Source organism: Microcaecilia unicolor, chromosome 6, assembly GCF_901765095.1.
Source record: "Microcaecilia unicolor chromosome 6, aMicUni1.1, whole genome shotgun sequence".
Classification (NCBI taxonomy): Eukaryota; Metazoa; Chordata; class Amphibia; order Gymnophiona; family Siphonopidae; genus Microcaecilia; species Microcaecilia unicolor.
The window spans coordinates 171,783,353-171,810,669 of NC_044036.1; the positions used below are offsets into that span (position 1 = coordinate 171,783,353).

Below are 27,317 nucleotides of genomic sequence, written 5' to 3' on the forward strand. Positions count from 1 at the left end.
AAGAAGAAAACAAAGAAAGGGCTTTCTTTAGTATGTTTTTTTGGTGTAAGAAAAAAATACAAGATGAGAAAGAAAAACAGTTATTAGGAGTAAGAGAGCTACAAGAATACGTCTGTTCAATAGAGCAAAGAAAAACTCAATTACCTCTGCAGAGGCACAATACACAGAAAGGGACACACATGCTTGGAAGTTTTTTCTATTAATTTCTGAGCTCTGAGTTATTCCATGTTGGTACTTGCTGGCTGATTCTCCCCACTTGTTCATAAAGAAAATAATCTTCGTTCACACAGCGCAGAGATCTAGCAGTTTCAACTATCATGAGAAAACTGCAGTCTCAAAAGGTAATTTGAATCACAATCTTTAGATAATTCTGGTTTCAGAGCAAGACACAACATCACTTCCTACAAATAATTTACCAGTTCAAATACCGCTTTTGGAAGGACTTATAGGAAGGAACACTGTAGGTAACAGAAAAATTATGTTTCAGAGAAAACTAGTTTAGCTGGCATGAATTATGGTTATTAAGAGTCTGCATTACCCTATCCAGAAAGAAAACAAAATCATGCCATGCTTGTATTTATTTCTTGCAGAAAATGGAATTTATTTTGAACTCACAAAATCACAGTGTTGTGATGGTGGAGTCTGAAATAAATGTGCTCTGTATGAATAAGAAACAGAATATTATCTCTTTTCTTGGGAAGGTTGTGCATAGATATCTTGGCTTACGAAAACTGAGCATTACTTTAAGGGACATGTATACTGATGCATCATGTCAACAATGTATTTTACTTGAAGCAAAAGATACACATTACACATATACTGGTAGAAAACATCCTAAATATGTAACAGTTTAGTTTTACAGTAGACATCTTGGAGTTAACTTTGCTTTCTCATGGCGGTAGAGACAGGATAAAATCTGCAATGGTGCCCATTTACACAAGACACCTTCAGCTTTCAGCAGTTATTGGTAGAACTTGAACGTACACAGTCTTCGTGTTTAGAGACTTCATGAAAGTACCATCCGTAATTTCTGAAAAGTAGGAAAGATGATTATTAGCAATGTTTGGTAGCACAACAATCAAAAAAGGATATAATGGATACAGTTCAACATAAAACGATTTGCTAATGTCACTCCCCATGAAACTGAATAGTAACAATTGGCCTTATATCCTATAACAATACACTTGGCTGATACAAACGCTGACTGGTTTATTTGATGAATCAGGTGGAGTTTATATACATTACAGTGCCTTGAAAAATCTTCACACCCATATTTAACTAGCTTAAAACTACAATTCACAATGCATTAAAGTAGGAGTTTTTTTCCCCCACTGATCTGCATATTGCTGGTCCCTCCAATTAGCAGGGCAGAGGGTGAACCCAGAGGCTGGAAGACAAAATAAAGTTTGTTAAGGTTTTGCCAGTAACACCAGTCTCCTCCACCATTCTCTTCCCATGAGCACAGAACAAAGATAAAGATTCCTTGGCAGTTGGCTTAACAGTCTCTGAACAGTCTAACAAGCAAACACAATTCACATTTGGGAGAATAAGGGAGGCTGGTAGGGATTTGTATAATATACCCGGCATAACGTGAAAAATGTACAAGGATGCGAAGCACTGTTCCCTCTAAGCTGAGCAAGAGTTCTCCAACTGCACTGCTGCTAGTGGGAGGTAGTGCTTCAATATTGGAGTCCTGCAGAGTTTGCCTGTCTTTCATTATTGAAAATGTGATAGTGAAACAGCACCCCCCACTGGCAGGACTACAGATGGAAGGACTCCTGCTCAGCTTAGAAGGAACAGTAATGAGAAGTCTTTTACAAGGCGTTGTATGCCTTATTTAAGGGTTGTGGAGAATTCAAATTAAATGGTAATTATGTTTTCAGAAATTCAGATACCATACAGTTAGAGTACAGAAATTGTAGGAAGACAACTTTATTACCTCACAGAATACTCTTCCAGTACCACTGATGACTGGCACTGAATACAGATTTTAGACTGTGTGTGGGATGCTGCAAAGGTAATTGCTATTGAATTGCCCTTCATACAGTACATCCAGCTTAATATATAATCTAATTCTGTGTTTCAGGGAGTAAAACTACTCAAACAAAGCACAAAAACATACTCTTCTAGAAGTTCATGCAACAGTTTAGTTGCCATGCATGTAAGAAATCTTACATTTTAATAGCCACCTGATCGCTTTTCATGAATGCAGCATACATGTTAATTCAATGCTTGCCAGCCAGTGTGCTTCAGATCTCATCAGGTAAAGGAGAAGGGAAATAGGACTTGATACACCGCCTTTCTGTGGTGTTTGCGACTACATTCAAAGCGGTTTACATATTATATATACAGGTACATATTTGTACCTGGGGCAATGGAGGGTTAAGTAACTTGTCCAGAGTCACAAGGAACTGCAGTGGGAATTGAACCCAGCTCCCCAGGATCTAAGTCCACACTAACCAATAGGCTACTTCTCCACTCCACTGAGTGCCAAGGGGGAAAAAAGGAGCCATCACTACTCAATGATCAAGGCCCAGCAAGCCTGCTCTCAGTAACAAGAAATATCAGGCATCACTCTTAATCACGCAGGAGTTCCTCTTTCCTTCCAAGAACATGAGTTACCAGAACATGAAAATTAATAGGAAGAATGTAGGGTGAAGGCAATAGAGATAGACTGTCATTTGCAACAACACAGTAAATGTCAACATGTCCTATATTGTTACCAAATGAAAATGGGCAGAAAATACACACATTTCGTATTTTGTCATTTGCTAATAATAGTGCCAAAACATGAAAAAGGAGCACACTATTTCAGAAAACAGTGTGCATTCTTTCCCAATAGTGGAACCACCACACAAATTAGTGCGCATCTATGCCCTATTGGGAAAAGTGTGCCCTATTTCTGAAACAATGTGCCTTCTTTCCATGTAATATGCACTATTTCCAAAAAGACCGCACTATCATCACAAGCTGACGATACCCAAATAAAATTACAATTCCCATGAATACAGGAAACACAAACATTTCTGGCTGTCCATCCTTAAAAGGCAGTCAGGCTCTGCTTACATGCACACAACACCACATCCTGTTCCTCCTTGTAGGCCTCTTCCTTTAAGTCCTTCCAGCCGTTGGAGGGGCTTTCAGCAGTTCCCTAATTTTTCTTTTCACCTTATGAAGCCTTTTCCATGTCCATACTACCTACTTTGCTGAGGTTGGTATGCCACATACTATATTTGGAAATGTAGGTGTGCCTTATGCTTGAAAACTTTGGGAAATACTGCTTTTGCAGTAGTTTTGGAATAGGATATGCAATTCTACACACAAGTCTTTCAGGACCAAAAGCGAGACCACAGGTAAAACACCAAATGAATAAAGAAATCACTTCTAAACACCAAACAATATATAGAATATTGACTTAATTCATCCCCTTTTTAGGCATTTCTGTTGCCTTATCATGTGCTTCCAAATAGCTCTTTACTACGGCAGGCACTGTCACACTTTTTACGTCTTTTCCTTCTTTGCTATTATCAATTGTGACCATCATGTGTAAAGTAGTTAAAACAAATTCTACTGTTTGAAGTGGTACAAATACAACTGAGCATATTGTTCTCAGAATTAATGCAATTTGAATTTTATTCTTACTTTGTATGCACTGTGCATTATATTGAGGGGTGTGGATATAGGATTTATACATGTATATATTTTTTAAATGTTTTATACCACAGCCAGTTGTCACACAGATTTGGAAATTCAGAATAGGCTATTAAATATGGGCCTATTATTTAACATGCCCCTGGAAAACACGAGCAGACCAAAACTGTACAAAATTCAATGAAGACTCGTAGATTATAATATGATCAGAGGTATAAATGAAAATAAAATAAGCTATGAAAACAAAATTACACAGTGACAGAAGTATATAAAAAAGAAAGAGGGATAATATCAGGAAATGATGCTTGTACTTTCAGTCATGTGGAAAAGATAAGGTATGTTTCAATAAATCTCTAAGTGTACAGAGGATGGCACAACTTCTACACAGTACAAAATTAAACAAGACATCTGTCTCCATATTTTATTGCATAATTGCTATTTGCATTTTTTAAATAAAATCAAAATAAGAGCATAGTGAACATGGAAGGTACAAAAGTCTGGACACCCTTTCAGTCAGTACTTTGTAACAGCCACCAAACATTTCTTGCAGGCAGCTAAAAGCATTTGCCCTTATCTTTATATTTTTTTCCACTTCACAATTCTGCTAGCTCAGGAATATTGTTAGGTTTCCTTGCTTTCATTTCATATATGAGGTCTCCCCACAGATATTCAACAATATTCAAAGTCTAGGGCCTGTAAAGACCCTTCCAAAATCTTCATTTTACTTTCCTACAGTACTTCATTGTTGATAATGAAGTTATGTTTTGGGAATCCCAGGAAGTCAAACTAAGCCATGTACCACAATAAGGGATGAAAATGCACATTTCCAAAAGTTAACATATTCCACTTAATAAATTCAAAAACAAAACACTTTTTCCAACCTTTGTCTGGGCATTTTATTTTTCCAAGTAGTTGGTCCCAGTTTCTCTCTCTTCTGCTTTCCTGTCTTTTGCTCTTTCCAGTAGGAACTTCCATTTGTCCTCTCTCTCTACTTTCCTCCAATCTTTTTTCCATTCCCTCCCTATATCTGTCTTTCACATATTCCTTCTTTCTTTCATGATTGTCTGCTCACTCAAATTTTACCCTCTCACTCTTCTATCTATATGTCACTTACCTATCAATTTTCTATCTCCTCTTCTCACCCCCTAGCTCTCCCATTTCTCCTATCTCACTTCTTTCTCTGGCCTTTCATTACCTTCTCTTTCATACACACCCCATTACTACCTTCTAACTTCTATACTTGCCATCCTCCTCTCACTCATCTCCTTGACAAACCCCATAGCCTCTCCCACATAGTTCCACCATGCCCAGCAACTCTCTTCCCCACACCTTTGTAGCCCAGCAACTCTGCTCTTTCCCTCTACTCACAATTGAAGCTCAGCATCTCCCTGCCTCTCTTTTTATTTCCCTGTCTCCCCTCTCTCCTCCCACACTTGTAACCCAGCCTCTGTTTCCCTATTTCTCTCCTCCTACAATTGTAGCCTAATATCTCCCTGTCCCTCTCTCTCTCTCTCTTTTACCCCATGGTCCAGCATTTCCCTGATCCTTCTCCCCTCCCACCCATTCCTATGGTCTAGCATTTCCCTCCCCTATGGTCCAACAACTTCCTGTCAGCTCTCCCTCTCCCTCTACCCTTATGGTCCAGCAATTCCATGTCAGCTCTTCCCTCCTCTCCACCCTTGTGGTCCAGCAACTCCCTGTCACCTCTCATTTCCCCTCCACCTTTATGTTTCAGCAACTCCCTGTCACCTCTCATTTCCCCTCCACCCTTATGTTCCAGCAACTCCCAGCACATATGGAATAACAGCCCACATTATATCTACACAATGCTAGATTACAAATTAGGAGTCACCAGCTAGGAGAAGAATCTGCTCAGTGTGCAGTAATGGCCAAAAAAGCAGAATGTTATGAATTATTAGGAAAGGAATAGTGTATAAAACAAATGATATCATAATGCCTCTGTATCACTCCATGGTATGACCACACTTTGCATATTATGTGTGATTCTGGTTATCACATCTCAAAAATGATATAGCAAAATTAGTAAAGGTACAGAGAAAGGCAATATAATGATTAATGGAATGGAATGACTCATCTTGGCTAAAGAGGTTAGAGCTCTTCGGCTTGGAGAAGAGACAGCAGAGAGGAAATACAAAATAGTTATCTATAAAATCCTGAGTACTCTTTAAAAAAACATACAAGGACTAAAGAATATGCCAATAAATTACTAAGTAGTACATTTAAAACAAACTGTAGAAGACTTTTTTGCTCAAGACATAATTGAGCTCAAGTTCATTGTCAGAGATTATAGTAAAAGCAGTTAGTGTAGCTGGGAAGCAAAAAGGCTTGGGCAAATTCTTGGAGAAGTCCATAAATCATTATTAAGGTAGATCTGGGGAAAGCCACTGCTTATCCCTTTGGGTAAATAGCTTTAAATCTTACTGCTTGTGACCTGAATTGGCTTCTGTTAGAAACAGGATACTGAGCTAGGTGGCCCTATGGTCAGACCTAGTATGGCAACTCGTTCTTTAACTCAACACAGTTTACAATATAATACAAAAAATATCAATATCATCAAAATACATAAAACAGCCACTAAAAACATAAGAGCCATAAAAAATATACAAACACAGAAACAGTAATAATGAGATGTTCTGGTGGAAATGTAAGGTGTTCATGTATAGGTCTCTCTGGCAGGAAGCCTAGGAAGTTATATGCTTGAGACAGCTACCGTGTACTGTTAGCTATTCAGTGGATTACAAAGGTTGTGAATAAATGTGGGAAGGGTGGAATGCTGGATGACAACTAAGTGGCGAAACTCATATGCTAGTCCAATTAGGGCAGAAAATTACAAATAAGGATATGATAGGGGGAGAGAGATCAGCTGACATACAAGTGGTCAGACTCTATAGCTAACAGCTTGAACGTAGTCTTGCAGCGTGGACAACAACTGGGCAGAAGGGATAAGTTAGCTGCTCATTTTGCATTCTTGTCTATTGTGTGAACTCAAATATTCAACAAGAAAATTGCTGATAGTAAAATTGGATTGTATAGTAAAGCTGAGAATAAAAAAAAATGTTTTCAGAATAATAAGATAAGCACTCAATATTCCAGGACTTAGAATGCATTTTCTGCATAAAAGAGAATTGTTTGTAAATATACTGCAGCGTTAAAGTCAGCAAGAAATATCTAGAGAGATTCCTGTTAGTTTGGCTAGAAAAGAGTTCATTTTCAAGATCTTCATCAATGACCCAATAATCAGATCCTAGAATCTTTTTAAACTGTCTTAATTTTTCAAATGATTTCAGTAGCATTGCTATAATTCAGTATTTATTATAAACATTTTTTCTTTTATTTTTATCTAGGCCCAGAGTTGTTTCTAATGTGCATAAGCCACTTGGTGGCATTTTAAAGACTTTTTCATCAAGGATATCTCCTTTTGGAGCTACAATAGCATTCACCTCATACGGAAAGCTAGCAGTATTACACTACATCCAAAGGAAGACTCCTGGGACAGGCCGGACAAGCCAAAACACGGCTCATAGTAACACAGTAAATGACGGCAGATAAAGTCCTGAACGGTCCATCCAGTCTGCCCAACAAGATAAACTCATTTCTTGGATGTGTTTGAATAAATAGTTGTTCCTTGGCAGGATTTGAGCCGAGCCCACTGGTACAGCTTTGCCAGTGGTAAGAATCCTGAAAGGGAACTTTAAAACAATACAGGAACTTAAGACCTTTGAAGTCAGAATGATTAAATATTTTGACACCCACCAGACAGGACTTAAAGATCTGGGTTTTCTAGCCCATTATAAACCATAAAACTGTACTGCTTTGTCACCCTCCTATCTCCATGCATATCTCCCTGTCCCTCATCCACTCGACTCTTCCTCTCTCACCTCTCCTGTTAGACTGTCACTGAAATGCTTTGATGTTTCACTTATATATACTGTCGTCTACCAAACATTTGCTTATTTCCGATCTGACAAAGAAGGGCAACCTTCGAAAGCTAATCAAGAAATGTAAGTTATGTCCAATAAAAAAGGTATCATCTTATTTTCTTTTCCATGTTTTATTTTATTTCTATTGATTACCTTTAAAAGTGGACCAACACGGCTACCGCACCTCTCTACAAAAGAAAAAAAAGAAACAAAGTGATCAGGAGTATAACATGAAAAACAACAAATGTGGGGCCATGTTGGTGGTTAGGTAACACGCTGCATACTGTCATACAGAAGATCTGGGTCTGACTCCCAAACACAGCTTCTGCTCCTTGGGCCAGTTGGGGCTAAGGATGCAGTTTACAGCCTCCAGGGAAAAAGGGGGCAGAAAAGGGAGCACAAGTTACTGCACAAAAGTGACACCTAGTGGTCAGACTCAAAGTGCATGTATACAAGGTTTGAAAATGTGCGCTGTGCTCTGTAGTCACTGGCCAAATACTAACTTAATAGCTGGGTTGAATGATAGGGGCAGGAAGGAATTACAAAACTGTTGTAATTGAAGTTGCAAATGAAGACTCATGATGCTGTCCAACTCCCCTCCCTTAAAAAAAATCTTTTTCTGATCAGCTAATAGCAAGGTCTTTTGAAATTCTATTCTCTCTAAAGGCATACAGCTGATTATAGTAAGAAAATGACAAAACTCATAGAAGGAACCAATTTCACAACAACTGTCTAATCAACATAAAGGCTTGGGTATTAAAAGTCAGTCCGCACACTGGTCTGTGGCTGATTTAAGGTATTCGTAATGAAAATTCAGACTTATCGGCATACCTCTGGAATAATCAGCACACAACACTTTGGTCACCAGGACCTTGGACAAGTTCTGGCACTCTTAAAACCATTGTGATTGAGAGGTCAAGATGGCGACAGGAGCGGAAGTGAGGCAACCTAGCTCTTGAGACTCGAAAACACTCTGGCGCGAGGAAAGCTCTTCCCGATTTTGATATGGGGAAGAGAAAGGGAAAAACGACGGTAGGGAAAAATGACGGTACCTTCCTCCATGGCTTCGCCGTCAACTCCCGCCACCCGCCAGATGACCTTGGAGAGCTTTCGAGTGGGGGCCCTTGAAAAATAAACGCCCACTTCAATAGACTCGACCTCTCAGGGGGCCGAGCACAGCATAGAAGGAGTGATGTTGAGTCCTCCTTCCCTCACTGCTCCTCCGCGACCCGGAGGCGATTGTTTGCCCATGGGGTCACGATCGCTGGAGGCCGTGGATTCACCCAGACCTGCGACGCTCGTAGAGGGAGGACCTATGGGCACCTCTACCCCAGGAAAAGAATTACCATCGCAGGAATTAGTGCAGGTCGCTGCTCTTACTACTCGGGAGATTGCAACTGTGTCTGTCGGAGGCTTAACAAGACCAGCAGTGGTAACTATGAATACACTTTGGGATGCCATCCAGGCTGTGAATAGTACTTTACTTTTGATGAATAACTTAGTAACGAGTGAAATATCAGACCTGAAAAGGTCTAATCAGACTTTGCTCGAACATACTCAAGAGCAGCAAACTAAAATAACAAAAATAGAAGGAGAGGTTGAAAAACTACAGAATATTACTTCAGCTTTAATCAAAGAAAGAGAAATTCAAGATAGAAAAATGGAATTCCTTGATAATAATGGGCGTAGGAACAATTTGAGATTTTTGAACTTTCCGAAGTCACCTATGATAAATGCAATAGATATGCTTAAGAAATATTTCACTGAGGTACTGGGGATTCCAGTGGAGGGGTTTCCCCCCATAACGGGATCCCAATACATAACTGGTATATCCACTCAATTAAAAGAACAATCTCAAACAGTTCCGGCCCCAGCATTGAATTTAACTGACTTCTTGGAGAACTCTCTTGAACTGTTGGTAACTTTTGCCCTTGAATTTGATCGAAATAACATTCTTCGGTTATATTTTCGACATATTAATGACTCCTTCTTGGGACAAAATATTCAAGTGTTTCCAGATTTAGCACAGATCACGCAAAAAAAGAGAAAAGAATTTCTTTCGTACAAACCTACGGTTTTAAAACTAGGTGGTACATTAATGTTGAAATTTCCTTGTAAATGTTGCATTTCACTTGATTTGGTCAACTATATTTTCTTTACTCCTAAGAAGCTGTTGGATTTCATTAAATCAAAGGAAAAGGCTATCCCAACCATGGGGGTACTCCCTTAGAATACTATGCTGGATATTGGCTGTGTACATTCGTTACTCCCGTCCGTTATGTAACTAATTTTATTTTTCCTTTTGAAAAATTTCTTAGTATCTTGACCATTAATTGTGGACAAAAGTAAAAAATAATTTTCTTTTATTATACTATTAGTATAATGTATATATAGTATAAGTGATTATATTTCTGATATTTCATTACATTTATGTTTGTTGATGTAAATGTTAAATCTATAAAGGAAAAAAAACCCATAGTGATCAAAAGTGATTTACAAAACTATCCACTCTGCAAACTTCACTTACCTAGGAACCAAATAGTGAAACTTCTTACCACCAAAAATAAGAAATATACAGGAATATACTAGATTCTGCAAAATCCTCAAATCGTTCCTATTCAAACAAACCCTCACAAAGAACAACTATATCTCAAACAATTATCACCTGAATTGGTTACTACTCTATTTACCATTAATTTTCTCTTTGTTTCATGTATAATTTCTCATTCATAATAGATTTTCTAAATGTTAAATATCTATAGCTATCCTAGTACATTTATGATACTGTACTGTAAAATTGGATTCTTACAACAAATTACTTTCTTATGCATTATTCTTTGTTATGTACTGTTTATTATAAGCCAACTTGAACTCAAATTTGTTTGGGTAATGTGGGATATAAATGTTAAGAAATAAATAAATAAATAAATAAATAAATAAATAAATAGTGAATAAGCTTGTCATGTGCAAACATTGTTGAAGATTCCTGTCTAAATTATACAGCGACAAACACTTGCAGACATTATAGGAACACTCAAATCAATGTGTCTCATGTGGATGAAAATGCAAGCAATATGTGTGGTATAAGACATTCTGCCAGCACTGCAGACTCTTTCCCACTAACTTTCCTTTGCCTATCAACTGATAACACAATGCCAATCACTGCATGCCAGAACTGTACAATCAAATCCCCTATCAGTTAAACCTGAGCAATATTGCTTTAAATACTGTGAAAGCCTTTTTTTGTTTGTTTTTTTCTCATAATCTTCCCAGGGCCCTTGCTCCAAGTGCCCAGAGTTTCCAGGTGCTTTTTGGCTAGGATCAGGCGACCCTCAGGGGGAGGAACACTGGCTTCGGCCTAACCCCTGGTAAGCCTTTCCTCAGCTGAGAGGTGCCCAGCTCTACCACCGGCTGCCTTTCAAGGTGCTGTGGAGGACTTGCAGCTCATCTGCATATCCTTCCATCTCCGGGGTGACTCCCAGATCCACTCCGACCCACTCAGGGCCTCCGCTCTAGGTGCTGCATTTTTCTCTTTACATTAATTTTTCTCCCAATTATTACTTATGGCTCCAGTACACTTTTTCTTCTTGGTACTGCCCCTTCCTAATTTGTTTCTCCATCTTAAACCACTGTACACTGCAGGAACACGTTGTCCACCCTCTGTATTCATCATCTCACCATCTCTTTTTTTCCTCTTCCTTTTTCTCAGCTCTCAAACTTGAACATTTCCTTCCTTCCATTCATCCAGCTCCTTTCTATCTGAGTACATCTCGCCTTCGTCGCTGTCGTCGTACCTCTCCTACTCTTCTCGTACTCTCTTGCTCCTTCTACTGCTCTCCGCTGAGGATATTAATCCCAATCCTGGTCCTCCACATCAGCTCTCATCCTATTTGTGCAGGTCACACTGTGTTATCTCCAATCTAATTTCTGTTCCTCTCCTCCCCCCTCTTGCGCTCTGTGGAATGCCTGCTCTGTCTGTAACAAACTTTCCTACATCCATGACCTCTTTTATCTCTCATACTCTCCATCTGCTTTCCCTAACTGAAACTTGGCTTTACCCTGAAGACTCTGCTTCAGTCACGGCCCTATGCCACGGAGTTTATCTTTTCTTCCATACTCCTCGCCCAGTTGGCCGCGGAGGTGGTGTCGGGCTACTACTTTCACTCTCTTGTAGATTTCAACCTCTTCTTCTACCTCAGTCTCACTGTTTTTCTTCCTTCGAAGTCCACTCTATCCGTCTATTTGCTCCTCTGCCTCTCCGAGTAACAGTCATTTATTGACCCCCTGATAAGTCCCTTTCTTCCTTTCTCACTGACTTTGATGTTTGGCTTTCCTTCTTTCTTGAACCTTCATCTCCTTCCCTCATTCTTGGGAATTTTAACATTCATGCTAATGATCCCTCTGACTCTTATGCTTCGCAGTTTCTTGCTTTAACATCCTCTTTCAATCTTCAACTGTGCTCCACGGCCCCCACTCACCAGAATGGCCACTGCCTTGATCTTATCCTCTCCTCAAACTGCTCACTCTCCAGTTTCTGTGCCTCAAATCTTCCCCTCTCTGACCATCATCTGATAACTTTCACACTTAAACACCTTCCTCCTCAGTCCCGTCCAATCTTAACCAATACATTTAGGGATCTTCAGGCTATTGACCCTTCTATTCTGTCCTCCAATATTTCTAATTTCTTCTCTACCACTATGTTATCCAAGTCTGTTAATGAGGTTGTCTCTTCCTATAATACTATTCTCTCCTCTGCTCTGGATACTCTCGCTCCTCCCATTCCCCGTTCTGTAAAACGTACCAAACCCCAGCCTTGGCTGACCTCTAGAATCCGCTACCTACGTTCCTGTGCCTGCTCTGCCGAACGCCTTTGGCTGAAATCCCGTGCCCATGCTGACTTCATACATTTCAAATTCTTGCTGACCTCCTTCCAGTCTGCTCTTCTACTTGCCAAACAGGACTATTACATTCAGCTGACAAATTCTCTTGGACCAAACCCTCAACGTCTCTTTGCCACACTGAACTCTCTCCTCAAAGTGCCTTCACCTCCAACCCCACCCCCCCCCCCTTCACTTTCCCCCCAGACTCTGGCTGAGTTCTTTCATGATAAGATTCACAAGATTAAACTTGAATTCTCAACCAGGTCACCTCCACCTCTTCTTCCCTTAGCCCATTCTCTCAACCCTCTAACCCCTGCCTCCTTTTTCTTCCTTTTCTGAAATCACTGAAGAGGAAACTACACATCTTATTTCCTCCTTGAAACCAACTACCTGTTCCTCTGATCCTATTCCCACCCATCTACTTAACACTCTCTCTCCTACTATCATCCCTTTTATCTGTCATATCCTCAATCTTTCACTGTCCACTGCGACTGTTCTTGATGCCTTCAAACATGCCGTAGTCACACCACTCCTTAAAAAACCTTCATTGGACCCTACCTGTCCTTCCAACTATCGCCCCTCCTCCCTTTCCTATCCAAGATACTTGAACATGCTGTTCACCGCCGTTGCCTTGACTTTCTTTCATCTCAAGCTAATCTTGATCCACTTCAATCTGGCTTTCGCCCCCTTCATTCAACTGAAACAGCGCTTGCTAAAGTCTCCAATGATCTGTTCCTGGCCAGATCCAAAGGTCTCTATTATATACTCATCGTTCTCGATCTATCTGCTGCTTTTGACACTGTTGATCACAGCCTACTCCTTGATACGCTGTCCTCACTTGGATTTCAGGGCTCTGTTCTTTCCTGGTTTTTTTCTTCTCTCTCCCAGCGTACCTTTAGTGTATACTCTAGTGGATCCTCTTCTACTTCTATCCCACTGTCAGTTGGTGCACCTCAGGGATCTGTCCTGGGACCTCTTCTCTTCTCCATCTATACTTCTTTCCTTGGTACTCTGATCTCATCCCATGGTTTTCAGTATCATCTTTACGCTGATGACTCCCAGATCTACCTCTCCACACCAGAAATCTCAGCAGGAATCCAGGCCAAAGAATCAGCCTGCCTGTCTGACATTGCTGCCTGGATGTCTCAGCGCCATCTGAAACTAAACATGACCAAGACTGAGCTTCTCACCTTTCCCCCTAAACCAACCTCTCCTCCTCCCCCATTCTCTATTTCTGTGGATAACACTCTCATCCTTCCTGTCTCATCAACTCGTAACCTCGGGGTCATCTTCGACTACTTTCTCTCCTTCTCGGCACATATTCAGCAGACTGCTAAAACCTGTTGTTTCTTTCTCTATAATATCAGCAAAATTCGCCCTTTCCTTTCTGAGCGCACTACCAGAACCCTCATCCACATTCTTATCACCTCTCGCTTAGACTATTGCAACTTGCTTCTTACAGGTCTCCCACTTAGCCATCTCTCTCCTTTTCAATCTGTTCAAAATTCTGCTGCATGACTAATATTCCGCCAGTGTCGTTATGCTCATATTAGCCCTCTCCTCAAGTCACTTCACTGGCTTCCTATCCGTTTCCGCATACAGTTCAAACTCCTCTTGTTGATCTATAAATGCATTCACTCTGCAGCTCCTCAGTACCTCTCCACTCTCATCTTTCCCTACATTCCTCACCGGGAACTCCGCTCACTGGGTAAATCTCTCTTATCCGCACCCTTCTTCTCCACTGCTAACTCCAGACTCTGTTCCTTTTATCTTGCTGCACCATATGCCTAGAATAGACTTCCTGAGCCGGTACATCAAGCTCCATCTCTGGCCGTCTTGAAATCTAAGATAAAAGCCCACCTTTTTGATGCTGCTTTTAACTCCTGACCCTTATTCACTTTGTTCAGAACCCTTATTTTATCATCCTCACTTTAATATTCCCTTATCTCTTGTTTGTTTGTTCTGTCTGTCCTAATTAGATTGTAAGCTCTGTCGAGCAGGGACTGTCTCTTCATGTTCAAGTGTACAGCGCTACGCATGTCTAGTAGCACTTTAGAAATGATAAGTAGTAGAAGTCATAATAGGATGTTCCTACTATTGCAATTACTGAGCTGAGTTTTCAATAACCATTTCATAGACTAGCCATACAATGCACATCTGCTCATTGTTAAATTGCTCACTGGTAGAGTGTACTTTCTTCTTCTAAACAAATAAGGTTTCTACAGGTTTAGGCTTATGCCATCACAAATTTGTAAAAGAAGGATGGTACACCACAGTGCTTAAAACACAAACTACATGTTAAAAGAACCAGTAAACAAGGTCAAATTGTACTTTACCACTTACCTTGTGTTGTGCTCTTCAGCAAGTCCCAACTGTAGTTGGGTACATTTTCTAATAATTTTCCTTCCAAGTAATCGGGTAGTTCTACTAATATTTTTCCTTCTGTACATCACTGACCAGACATGTGCTGCCAGGTCACTTCCCTAAGGGCGGTTGCATACACCTCCCCATCCCTCCCCAAACTACAGACATGATATTTAAAAAGCAGTTGTACATTCAGTGCATCGCTGAACGTATGTATATCCTGGTCCATGCCAAATGTATACGCTATATACAGTATATAGTGCTAGATTCTCTACATGTCGCCTAAAAATTATGTGTGGGAAAAAAATACGACTAAGTGTATGCTGTAAAGTATGCCTAAATTTTATAAAATAGACAAATTTCTGCACAGTATTTAAAATAACAACGAACACTTCTCCACACAACCAAATATAGTCGTGGCCATTTACGCCATATGTTAGTTGGCATAAATCCTGACGCCTAAATTAGGTGCAGAGCGAGTATATTCTATAACACACATACACTAGGGTCCTCTCCAGGGATCATCAACCATCTGTACCCTCGTTAAAAGAAACTGCCCGACAGCAAGCCTTCTCAGGAGTAGCCTCCACGCTCTGGAATTTACTCCCAGAGGGACTACGTGTAACTCGAGACTACCTCTCTACCTTCAGGAAGCAGGTGAAACCCTGGCTCTTCTCCCAAGCCTTTAATACGTACGGTGACTGATTATACACACATTCTGCACCTGGACTAGCTTGCTACACATACGGTAACTTGGATCAGTTCCTTACCTCTTGCTTAACTATACAAATAACTTGCCCTGAGTTTAGCTAACCATCAAATTATCCCAACTGACTCTGTACCACGCATCTTGTTCCCATCATATATCTGCTCTTGGTCCCTCAGCTTATGGTAAGCCTTATTGTAGAATATATTTAGCATCATATCCAGTGCTTTTTTTGTAGAAAAAAAGGTGCCGGTACTCATTATGGGCGGGGTCACCACATATGGCTCCACCCCTATGATAGCCACACCCACATTAACCACACCCCCTATACCAGCCATGGCACATATAAACAGACATCATTGAAAATATTATAGTACTATAGGAGAAAAAAATAACGTGATTTTTTTCATTATAAATAATCTCTGTAAGCTCTTACAGCTCCAGTATACCCAGTGCAAAATAAGACAGCCAATGTAAATTCTCAAATTGGACATATTACAAACACTAAAATGAAAATAAAATGATTTTTTTTCTACCTTTGTTGTCTGGTGACTGTTTTTCTTTCCATATTGGTCCCAGTCTGTGATTCTGCTTTCCTTTGTTTTCGCTTAACTCTTCTGTGCCATTTGTCATTTTTGTCTCCTTTTTCTTTGCTTTCTTCAATATTTTTCAGGCTCTCTCTCTGTCCAGATTTAATTCATTCTTACTATCCATTCTTTAATTTCCTTCATCTACCTATGGCTTTTCATCTTTTCCTCACCCTTGTTCTCCCCATGCACCTTCCTCTTATTCTCCAGTCTTTCTCTATTCCCCTTTTCCATCCAGCAGCTCTGCTTTCTCTCCCCATCCTTCCAGTGTCTCCCCTATTTCTTTCTGCATTCTTTCATCCAGCGTCTTCCCTCTTTCTCTCCCCATCTTTCCGTTTTCCCTCGCTCTCTCCCCATCCTTCCATCTTTTTCCCCCTCTCTCTCTCCCCATCCTTCCATCTGTTTTTCCCCTTTCTCCCCATCCTTCCATCTGTTTTTCCCCTCTCTCCCCAATCCTTCCATCTGTTTTTCCCTCTCTCTCCCCATCCATCTGTTTTCCCCTCTCTCTCCCCAATCCTTCCCTCTGTTGTTTTCCCTCTTTCTCTCTCTCCCCAATCCTTCCCTCTGTTGGTTTCCCCCTCTCTCTCTCTCTCCCCAATCCTTCCCTCTGTTGGTTTCCCTCTTTCTCTCTCCCCCCAATCCTTCCCTCTGTTGGTTCCCCTCTTTCTCTCTCTCCCCAATCCTTCCCTCTGTTGGTTTCCCTCTTTCTCTCTCTCCCCAATCCTTCCCTCTGTTGGTTTCCCTCTTTCTCTCTCTCCCCAATCCTTCCCTCTGTTGGTTTCCCTCTTTCTCTCTCTCCCCAATCCTTCCCTCTGTTGGTTTCCCTCTTTCTCTCTCTCCCCAATCCTTCCCTCTGTTGGTTTCCCTCTTTCTCTCTCTCCCCAATCCTTCCCTCTGTTGGTTTCCCTCTTTCTCTCTCTCCCCAATCCTTCCCTCTGTTGGTTTCCCTCTTTCTCTCTCTCCCCAATCCTTCCCTCTGTTGGTTTCCCTCTTTCTCTCTCTCCCCAATCCTTCCCTCTGTTGGTTTCCCTCTTTCTCTCTCTCCCCAATCCTTCCATCTGTTGGTTTCCCTCTTTCTCTCTCTCCCCAATCCATCCCTCTGTTGGTTTCCCTCTTTCTCTCTCTCCCCAATCCTTCCCTCTGTTGGTTTCCCTCTTTCTCTCTCTCCCCAATCCTTCCCTCTGTTGGTTTCCCTCTCAACTCGGGCATTCGGCACACACTCAGACGTATCAACCCCCGCCCCCTTCAATACCACACTACAAGCCATATCTTCGATAGAATTGGATTTATTTTGGCCGCAGCCAGGAACATCAAAATTGTTACAACTTAAACAAATTACATTACATCTTCTACTAATCATTATGCCAGCATGCATTTCTACCCGGGTACACAGCTTCTACACGTAGTTGCATATTCTGGGCCACAGGCCAAGCCGTACCAAGCCCCTGTGGCCCCCTGTGCTGTTTTCCAAGCACCCGATGTCACTTGGTGTCTCCCGTTGAAGGAGGCACCTACCACATTTACAAAATGACGTTCTAGGCCTCCCGGCCGCCCAAGCCAGGAGACAAGCTGTATACACGTTGTTTCCCGTTGAAGGAGGCACCTACCACATTTACAAAATGACGTTCTAGGCCTCCCGGCCGCCCAAGCCAGGAGACAAGCTGTATACACGTTGTTTCCTTATAACAAGGCTGCTCACATGCAAGCCTACCATTTGCATCAACTTGATAATTTTCCACACAACTCTTTCTGCAGCAGTAGTTACCCCAAACTTGTAACTGTTATGTGTCAAGCTGCTGTGTACCCATTGCTGGCTGTGCGTAAACATTGTAGTCTAACGCCTCGCTGCGACAAATCTTGCCTCTCAAGTGGGTGGGCGGGTGGGCGTTGCTCTTCTCCTGCTTCCAAATTCAAAAGGACTTCCTGTGCAGTTCAAATTCCTCTCTCCTCCTCCCTTGCTCCTCCCCTTTTTTCCTGCCCCCTCCCCTTGCTACCCCTTGTTTCCCTCCCACTACTACCTCTGCTCTCTAGCTAGGCCCTCCCTGTACCCTCCCCCACACTTCTGTCTTTGCTGGCCTTCAGCCCGGTTGTGGTCGGCCCCCCTTTAATGGGTGTGCCTGGTTCTCAACTCGGGCATTCGGCACACACTCAGACGTATCAACCCCCGCCCCCTTCAATACCACACTACAAGCCATATCTTCGATAGAATTGGATTTATTTTGGCCGCAGCCAGGAACATCAAAATTGTTACAACTTAAACAAATTACATTACATCTTCTACTAATCATTATGCCAGCATGCATTTCTACCCGGGTACACAGCTTCTACACGTAGTTGCATATTCTGGGCCACAGGCCAAGCCGTACCAAGCCCCTGTGGCCCCCTGTGCTGTTTTCCAAGCACCCGATGTCACTTGGTGTCTCCCGTTGAAGGAGGCACCTACCACATTTACAAAATGACGTTCTAGGCCTCCCGGCCGCCCAAGCCAGGAGACAAGCTGTATACACGTTGTTTCCCGTTGAAGGAGGCACCTACCACATTTACAAAATGACGTTCTAGGCCTCCCGGCCGCCCAAGCCAGGAGACAAGCTGTATACACGTTGTTTCCTTATAACAAGGCTGCTCACATGCAAGCCTACCATTTGCATCAACTTGATAATTTTCCACACAACTCTTTCTGCAGCAGTAGTTACCCCAAACTTGTAACTGTTATGTGTCAAGCTGCTGTGTACCCATTGCTGGCTGTGCGTAAACATTGTAGTCTAACGCCACAGGCCACGGCAACGACACCTCGTTTGCCGTGGTCCCCCACCCCTCCTGGCTGCGGTCATGCCCTAACGCTATGGCTTGTATCTATTCGCAAGTCATGTGGGATCGTATGACTTTTAATGCACACAAGAATGCCTGAAGCCTCCCTCCCTTACCTATACCCTGTTATGGCTACTCTATCGCCCTGGCTCCTCTATCGCTCTGACAACCCAGGCTCTCACTGTTCGGTCTCACTGCTGCCCTTCTATGCGCCCACCGCCTTTCCCTGTGCCCAATGTACATACAAGTGATGAGTGACCGCATATCCAAATCCGCTGCAGCTCATTCTGGATATGGATACCTGTAACAGAATATAATGGGAAGCAACATGTTAGCACAGTGCAAGCAACCATTATCACTTTGCTGTGGATGCCTTAATGGGTCCAATGTACCGCTTGTATACACTAGATGGGTCTGATGTAGCGCTTATATACATTAGGTCGCCATCGGCCCAGTCTTTTGATGGCCTCTATGGACACTCCTAGCGCTGCCACTGCCGTAGCTGCCCTAATCCTAAATGAGTGGGTACTGTACATAGTGTATGAATCAGCAGGCTGGTCTTTGGTCTTTGTTTTAAGTCGGCTTAAAGGTTCAGGACAGGGCATGTCCGTTCCGATCCATTTTGATTTGTGAATAAGTAGGTCAGTTGCCGCGGCTGTAATGGCCGCGTCACGTATTAAGAGGGACATGCCATGGTGGGCATGCTTGTACGTAGCCACCAACTCACTGACTCGCAGAGCACCATGCAAAGCTAATGAGAATGCGCATTTGACTCGACGGCCCTCAAACTCAGTGTCACTTATCTCCTCTAATGATGCAAAGAGACGGCCCATTTCCCTGCCGGTACTGGGTTTTCTTTTACCTGGGTAGGGTACTCCCGGCCTGCCCCATCCTTTCATCAGTCTCATGACAACAAATGACCTAGATGGATTTTGGACAGCCACCGCTTTGGCGAGAAAACTGATGGCTGCGAACATGATTGAGACCTGGTTTCTGCTAATTCCCTTCATACATGCTGGGGGCCGGGAATATATCAGTACCACCCTTCTCTTCTAAGTGTTGACTATATGTGCGGTTGTGTATCTTGTCCGCGAGATATCTGTTAACTATCGCAGCATCGGGTCCCATTTCCGGGTCTGTGCTCTAAAAACGAGAAAGAGCATCCACTATAACCATTCTCCCTGCCTGGTATATGTTTAGCTGTAATCACTGCGGAACTATCTGTCTGCACACATAACTTGTGGGAAGTGCATGGCGGACAACTACTGCCATATTGTCTGAGGGAATTACAATTAACTTGTGAGATATGCCAGGTCCCCCCAGGAAACATGATATCCTACGTGGTCCCTGCTGAAACCCGAGCTTGCTGCGCACCACGCTCCCTGGAAGTAAATCTGCCGCATCTGTAAAGAAAATGCAGGGTTTCCGTGAGAGTGGGTGAATCGTGCCAAAATGAAATCCCATGGGCCAAGAACCTGCTAAATCTCGCTTGATGTCCTGTGTACGTCTGAGATGAAAATGCGCTTTGTTTGTTCCCGATGTTGCTAAAGCTATTGGGAATCACCCTTATTGCGAAGCCTACTGGACCCAGGAGTTCCTGTACCTGCTTCAGCCTTGCTTTTTTACAGTGCCACCTCGTATTCGCCGCTCTGGCAAGCTTATCAATTTTGTCAGCCGGCAGTCTGGAACATCTAGTTCCAATTCAATACCTATAATGTAAGGATTCGCCGTGGGTCTACTGTTTTTTCAACGGCTAATGGGATGTCCAATTTCTGTGCCAAGTGGATAAAGACCTGTAACACATCCGTCCACTCTTGTGATTCCCGGTCTTTGAACAGGAAGTCCTCCAGATGAGGACCAGAGACCTAGCGGGGGCTAGTTGTTCCACTACCCCGTGCACAAACATGCTAAGCTCTTTGAAGTATGCGCACTAGATGTGGCCACACATGGGGACATATTTATCGCAATAAAACCTCTCCTGGAACCTGACACCTAACAAGGGAAAGGGCTGTGGGTGTAAAGGCAAGGTGCGAAAAGCCGAATCTCCGTCCACCTTAGCCCAATGTGCCTAGTTGCCTTGCCGCCGAATTATTTGAATGGCATTGTCTACAGATGCATATTGTACTGTACAGCTGCTATGGTCAATGTAGTCATTTACTGATGTTCCTATGTGGCGGGACAAATTACGACTGGGCCTACCTTTCCCCAGCTTCTTCCTTGGTATTATGCCTAGCAGAGACACTGTTGTTGCCTTGAAGGGCGGGTCCTCAAACAGCCCCGCTATGCAGCCTAGCAATAGTTCTTTGGTAATCTTGCCTGCAGCTATCTGTCGATGCATGTGAATCGAGGATGCATTGTTGGGGTAGTGTTGTCACTGTGGTGTTGTCCTCTAATATGGAATCATGCAACCTGATTGGAAACCTGTGGTGATGCACCCGTTCTGTCAGGGTAACGGGCTAACCTTGAAGCTTGATGGCTTCCGGACCCTGTCCTGAGTTAATAGGTTGCTTTCTCCTGTCTCATAAGCTTGATGGGGGGAGTGCTAGCTCCCTCAGTACCCTGTCCCGTGTTACTAGATTGCTGTTCCCTGTCTCTGGGGAGCCTGCCTTGCCCTGCAGCATGCCTGCCCGCACGGGCGTGTCGGGTGCTAGGTGCAATGTCCGCTGCCTCCGTCCTGCCTTTGTCCTGACGGCATTGCCTGACAGGACTACCACTGGTGCTGACCCGATATGAATGGATTGTCTGCACTGCTTTCTTGTAAATTTAATATCTTAGTTAAGCCATGCCCGTCCCCTAAATATCTCATGCGCTTTTAAAATTATATTCCATATCCCACACCAAGTCCGGGCCCCTTTCCGTTTCCTTCACTATAGTGAGTGTCCTGAGTATGTCAACAGCTGAGTGTCCTAAGTATGTGAACAGCCTCCGACCAGCCCATGAAGGACCCGAATATCTTGGGCTTCTTATCTGTTACGCTATCCCTGCCTACGGTACCCTCCTCATGCAACTCCCACAGAAGAAGGGAGAAGATATCGATCCACCTGTATTGTGAGAACGGTACCTAATGCATCGCTCCTGTGATTAAGTACTCCCACATCCTGACTGGTCCCCTGTGCACCGACCGGTGCCACAACCGCATTCTGTCCTGCCATATTGGGCTCCGTTACCCGTTCTTATCGTCCCATACTGCATATCTAGTTATGTCATGCGTCTGCGCTGGAAGGAGTGTGCTGCTGTCATTAGACTTACCCCTTGCCGGTACTGGCGGTAGCCCCGCAACTATGGAGGTGGAGTCTGCGGTGCTGCTACCTCCCTTGCAGACCCCCGCACCATCTGTGCTTGTGGTGTAGGTCCACTGTGACTTCTAAGGTCTGGGGCCACAGCACTCCGCGTCTTAGCTGGCGGAGTTTTGGTGGGCCGCTTGGCTGGCCTTGCTGGTGCATATGTCTCCTTCGCACACTACAATGACATTACTGCAATGGAGAGAATAAAAGAATAGACAATTTAAAGCAAAATGACCTCATAATAACTGATTGTGGTGACGCCGGCTTCCCCAATCGCTGCGTGCATCTTGTGGTGCCTGTGTAAACTGTACCCTCCTTGCTCACAGCTACATATCCGACTGCGTGCTGTCTGCGCAGTGCGCCCTTCCTTAAATGGCTGGCCTAAAGCCCCACGGGCGATGGCTGTTACATTCAAATTTGGCCTGGTAGTCAAAACGGCTGCCGTATGCAAAATGGGCTGCTAAAATTAAAATGGCCAGGCCCCTGTAAATCCGGCAGATAAATCAGTAAGACTGGTGGTCCTTCTATCAAAATGGCCACCGTTTTCAAATTAGCTGCTTTAGTCCACGTGGCCGCTCTAGTCAAAATGGCCGCTAAGTGCACATGGCCCTCTAGGACTAACACTGTTGTACCAACCCTTCCCCCCGTGGACCTGGTCCTAACGGCAGCTGAGAGTAGCATACTGTAACCGATATGTTTGTCTGATGCCCCTAAGTACTGTGTCCCGCTATGCTGGCACCAAACGGTATGATATCAATTGTTCCAGCCTATGCCGTGTGTCAAAGACACAAATGCGTGCGGTATCCAAGGTGGCCGCTGCGGTTAAATTTGTATTTGGAATGTCCATTCTAGTGAATTTTAGCGCCATAAAACTGGCTGCCTTTTCCAAATTTTACTGCTAGTCAGAATGGGCGGTGTATTGAAAGTGGCCACCGTTTTTACAATCGGCACTCATGCAAATGGCCACCCTATCGAAATTCACCACTGCCGTACGTGCCTCTGTAGGTTAATGGCCGACTGTATGGGCGGGCAATTACAACGCGTAGCGAATAAGTGGCCCGCAAGAGAAGACCCTGACTAGCGAGGATCGCAATGTGGACGTTTCTGCAAAAACCCGCATCTCAAATATCGCATGGCAGACCAATCATACAGACATGGCGCCGGTAAGTCACGTTTAGGATAAAGCGTAGTTGACCGAGTAGAAAACACAGCATGGCCGTAGTGCTGTGTGACATGGGCAGCTTATACAACATGGGCAACTTATACCGCACTAAATTTTACCGAATTAGATAACACGGCGTGGCAGACCACAATGGGGCTTGTATAGCTCTGCGTGGCCTGGGCGGCTTATACAGCATGAGCGATTTATACTGCACTCATTTTTGCCGCATTACATCGAAAATCTGGTGTGGCCGGCCATAACGGGGCTTAAGGTCCGTCGCCGTAATGGCATGGACGGCTTATACCGCATTTATTTTTCAAATTAGATAACACGGCGTGGCTAGCCACAACGGGGCTCGAAGGTCCGTTGCTGTATAGTGCGTAACTGTTGGCCAATTATTAGTGGCCGGCCATCACCGCATCTTAACGTGCGGTGTGCCGCTGAGGCAGGAGAAGAGCAAAAATGACGTACCATTAAAGGTGTTTTCGTCTCCCTGAGATAGTTTGTGCCTCGGTTCAGTACTGTGCACAAGGTCTTCCTAGTCGTGCCTCAGTGCCGTGCTATGCACTGCAGATTGTGAGCACTGCATGGCCGGCCAAAAATGGCAACCGCTCTGTGGCAAACCTATCTGCCATGCGCCATGGGCAGCGTATGTGGGACTCTAGCCTAGTGCACGTAATGCCGTGAGATAGGCAGCTAACCCGAGATGGCCGGCCATCCTGGAAAAACTAAATGGGGGTCGGCAGGAGAAAGCTAAAATGCCTTGCACAAAGTTTTAAATGTCTACATACCATAAAATTTGTTCTCAATTTGCTGGAATATCGTGCTCTGCTGTAAGAGCTTCTTTGGCTGTACTCTGCACAAGCTCTGCCCAGGGCAGACACAAAACATGTGCCTGTAAAAATTTCAGGAGCTGCTGCCCAGGGTTGCTCTTCTCCTGCTTCCAAATTCAAAAGGACTTCCTGTGCAGTTCAAATTCCTCTCTCCTCCTCCCTTGCTCCTCCCCTTTTTTCCTGCCCCCTCCCCTTGCTACCCCTTGTTTCCCTCCCACTACTACCTCTGCTCTCTAGCTAGGCCCTCCCTGTACCCTCCCCCACACTTCTGTCTTTGCTGGCCTTCAGCCCGGTTGTGGTCGGCCCCCCTTTAATGGGTGTGCCTGGTTCTTTCTCTCTCTCCCCAATCCTTCCCTCTGTTGTTTTCCCTCTTTCTCTCTCTCCCCAATCCTTCCCTCTGTTGGTTTCCCTCTTTCTTTCTCTCCCCAATCCTTCCCTCTGTTGGTTTAGCCTCTTCCTGCCAAGTTTCCCGCGAATGGCGCGAAGTCGCGACGCACGCGGCACCAGCCCCTATTTCCGGCCGCTGCTGCTTCTCCTGTTGAGCAGCAGCGGCCGCTACACAAAGAAAAAGAAGATTTAAAAAAAAAATTGAAACCTGGCTGAAACGCGGCACCCCGGCACTATAGACAGCCATTAGGCATTGGCTGTTGCCCCGCAGCCGCTCCTCCTCTTGCCTCTACGTCACTGCCCCTGGAGGAAGACCCCGGAGGAGCGCAGTGACGTAAGGCAAGAGGAGGAGCGGCTGCGGGGCAACAGCCAATGCCTAATGGCTGTCTACAGTGCCGGGGTGCCGCGTTTCAGCCAGGTTTGAAGTTTTTTTTATTTAAATCTTTTTCTTTGTGTAGCGGCCGCTGCTGCTCAACAAGAGAAGCAGCAGCGGCCGGAAATGAGGGCTGGCACTGCGTGCGGGACATTGGCTCACGGGGCGGGGGAGCAAAAAAAAAAAAAGGTGCCGGTACGCCGTACCGCTTTGTACCGGCACAAAAAAAAGCACTGATCATATCTATTATGTTAGTTGAAAGTTCTAATGCGTGCTTATTAGCTGTATCATTAGTATGATGCTAACATTGTATTATATCTCTGGTATTTGAATTCCAGTGCTGTTAAATGTGTCTATTTTTGATATTGTTTCACCGTAGTTCTATTATTAGGTTTCAATTTACTATTTTCAAGTTTACCTCATTTATTGTATTTATGCTTATTCATGGTTATTTTACTATTGTTGTGCTGTTAACAAAATTGTAAATTTTATGTTAAACTATACCTGCTGTACTTGGGTGAATCTCTTCATAAAGGCAGTTAAATCCCAAAAAATAGATTTTAGAAACTCCCACACCCCGCCCATGGCCATGCCCTCTTTTCAACTATGCGACTTAAAAATTTAGGTGCACCACGTTGTGTGTATAAATCTTAATGCCAATTAGTGCTGATAATTGCTTATTGTCCAATTAACAGTGATTAGCTAGTTAACCAAGTTACGCATATTGTTATAGAGTATGCTTTGACTTTGCACGGAAATTAAGGCGCCATATATAGAATCCCGGGGACTGTGCCCATATTTTATGCTTCTATGTATAACTTATATGTGTAGTACTACTGAACAAATGAATGTCCTTAAATGCTAATTTACTTCTCTGAACAGAGCATTCATGGTCAATATCCCATTTGGCTTAAGAACTGAGGTGAACTCCTCCACACTTGAGATTGCCTATTAGCTAATGCCTATGCACAGCGGACCAGATAAATACAGAAAACTGTATTTATAAAAAAATCATATTTATTATTAGGAATTTAGTAACAAGAACAGATATAAACAAAAAAATGGGTCACAAGCACTCAAACTCCACAGCATACGTATGAGCTTAATGTAACGATTAGAAAACTGCAAAGATTTCCAGTAAAATGTCCAAGACACAACAACCCCCATGAGTAGTAGAGATAACAAAGGAAATGATCAAGTAAGTGGTTCCCATCATCATCTAGGTATTAAGTTCCATACATTTTCAATATTGCCCTCCCTCCCCCATAGAAAATATTTTTAAAAATTGTATGCACCAGTTTGTCTCTCAAATATTCCCTTAAAACGTGTGACTGGTTTTTTTTTTCAACCTAACCCTGAATTTCTTTAGTGTTGTGAAAATCAAGATCTCAAAGTGTTCTTTCCCAATTATAACATATAGAAAGAATAAAGAACACACCACATGCTGGTTTCTGGGAAGTGCAAGCTTTCAAAGTACATAGCACATAGTTTTCAAAGCACATTAACTCCACCAGGGACATATGCTCTAGATATATTCATATTAGTCAACTTGAAAAAGCTTTTATTTGACAAACACATTTACAAGCTTCATTAGCCAATACAAGTGTCAGAGTGAAACGAATATGCAGAGCATAGCAGTTTGATATGTGCTGGCAAGCAGGTTTACCAAATAAAAGCTTTCTGGAGTTTATTATTATGAATGCCTCCTAGGCAGTTGATGGGAATCAGTCCTCTGCAAAGTTTCATTTAGCCAAAGCGCTAAGAGAAAAAAAAAGAGTCATACTTTATAGCTCTTATGTTTTAGGCCCTCTGCTCAGCAGTACATCATGAAACTGGGTATAAGGTATGTACTAATGAAGAATTTGAGGTACTGTAACAGTTGCTGGTACCCTAAGTTCTCAGGGTGTTCAAAGTCAGACTGTAAAATTCTGTTCAATAAAAGGAGTGGGCTTATGCTTTGAGGACCTTTCTGATCCTGGTATGACTACTTTTACAAAATAACCAAATTCTACCACTTTTTAATTACTGTATAACATCCAGCAGCACAATGCAGCAAACGTGGGTGGTCCATCATAAGTCACGGAAGATTGATATTATTTCAGTTTAAATTATTTACCCCTTCATCAAAACTACAAAAGTAACCAAAGGTTCATCTAGGTCAATTACCACTGTGCATTTGTTCAATTTCAGTTTACTGCAGGTAATTATTTTGGAACAAAAGGATATACTGAAGCATTGTGATGTTGCAGTGCAAGCCAAATGTTACCACTTTCAAATCAATTATGTTCTTGATTTTAAAAAAAGCTAGAAAAAGGGAAGTAAGCATAGATTTTAAAGTCAA

General features: G+C 43.1%; 1 protein-coding gene across 1 annotated transcript in view; it reads right to left on the reverse strand.

Annotated features, from left to right (window-relative positions):
- Positions 1-574: 574 nt before the first annotated feature.
- Positions 575-27,317, reverse strand: part of IARS1 (isoleucyl-tRNA synthetase 1) — a 451,726-nt gene continuing 424,983 nt past the window's right edge. The window contains exon 34 of the mRNA XM_030205292.1: positions 575-1,030. Within this exon, the coding sequence (XP_030061152.1) occupies positions 948-1,030 (83 nt within the window). The 3' untranslated portion in view covers positions 575-947. The remainder of the gene's footprint in view (positions 1,031-27,317) is intronic.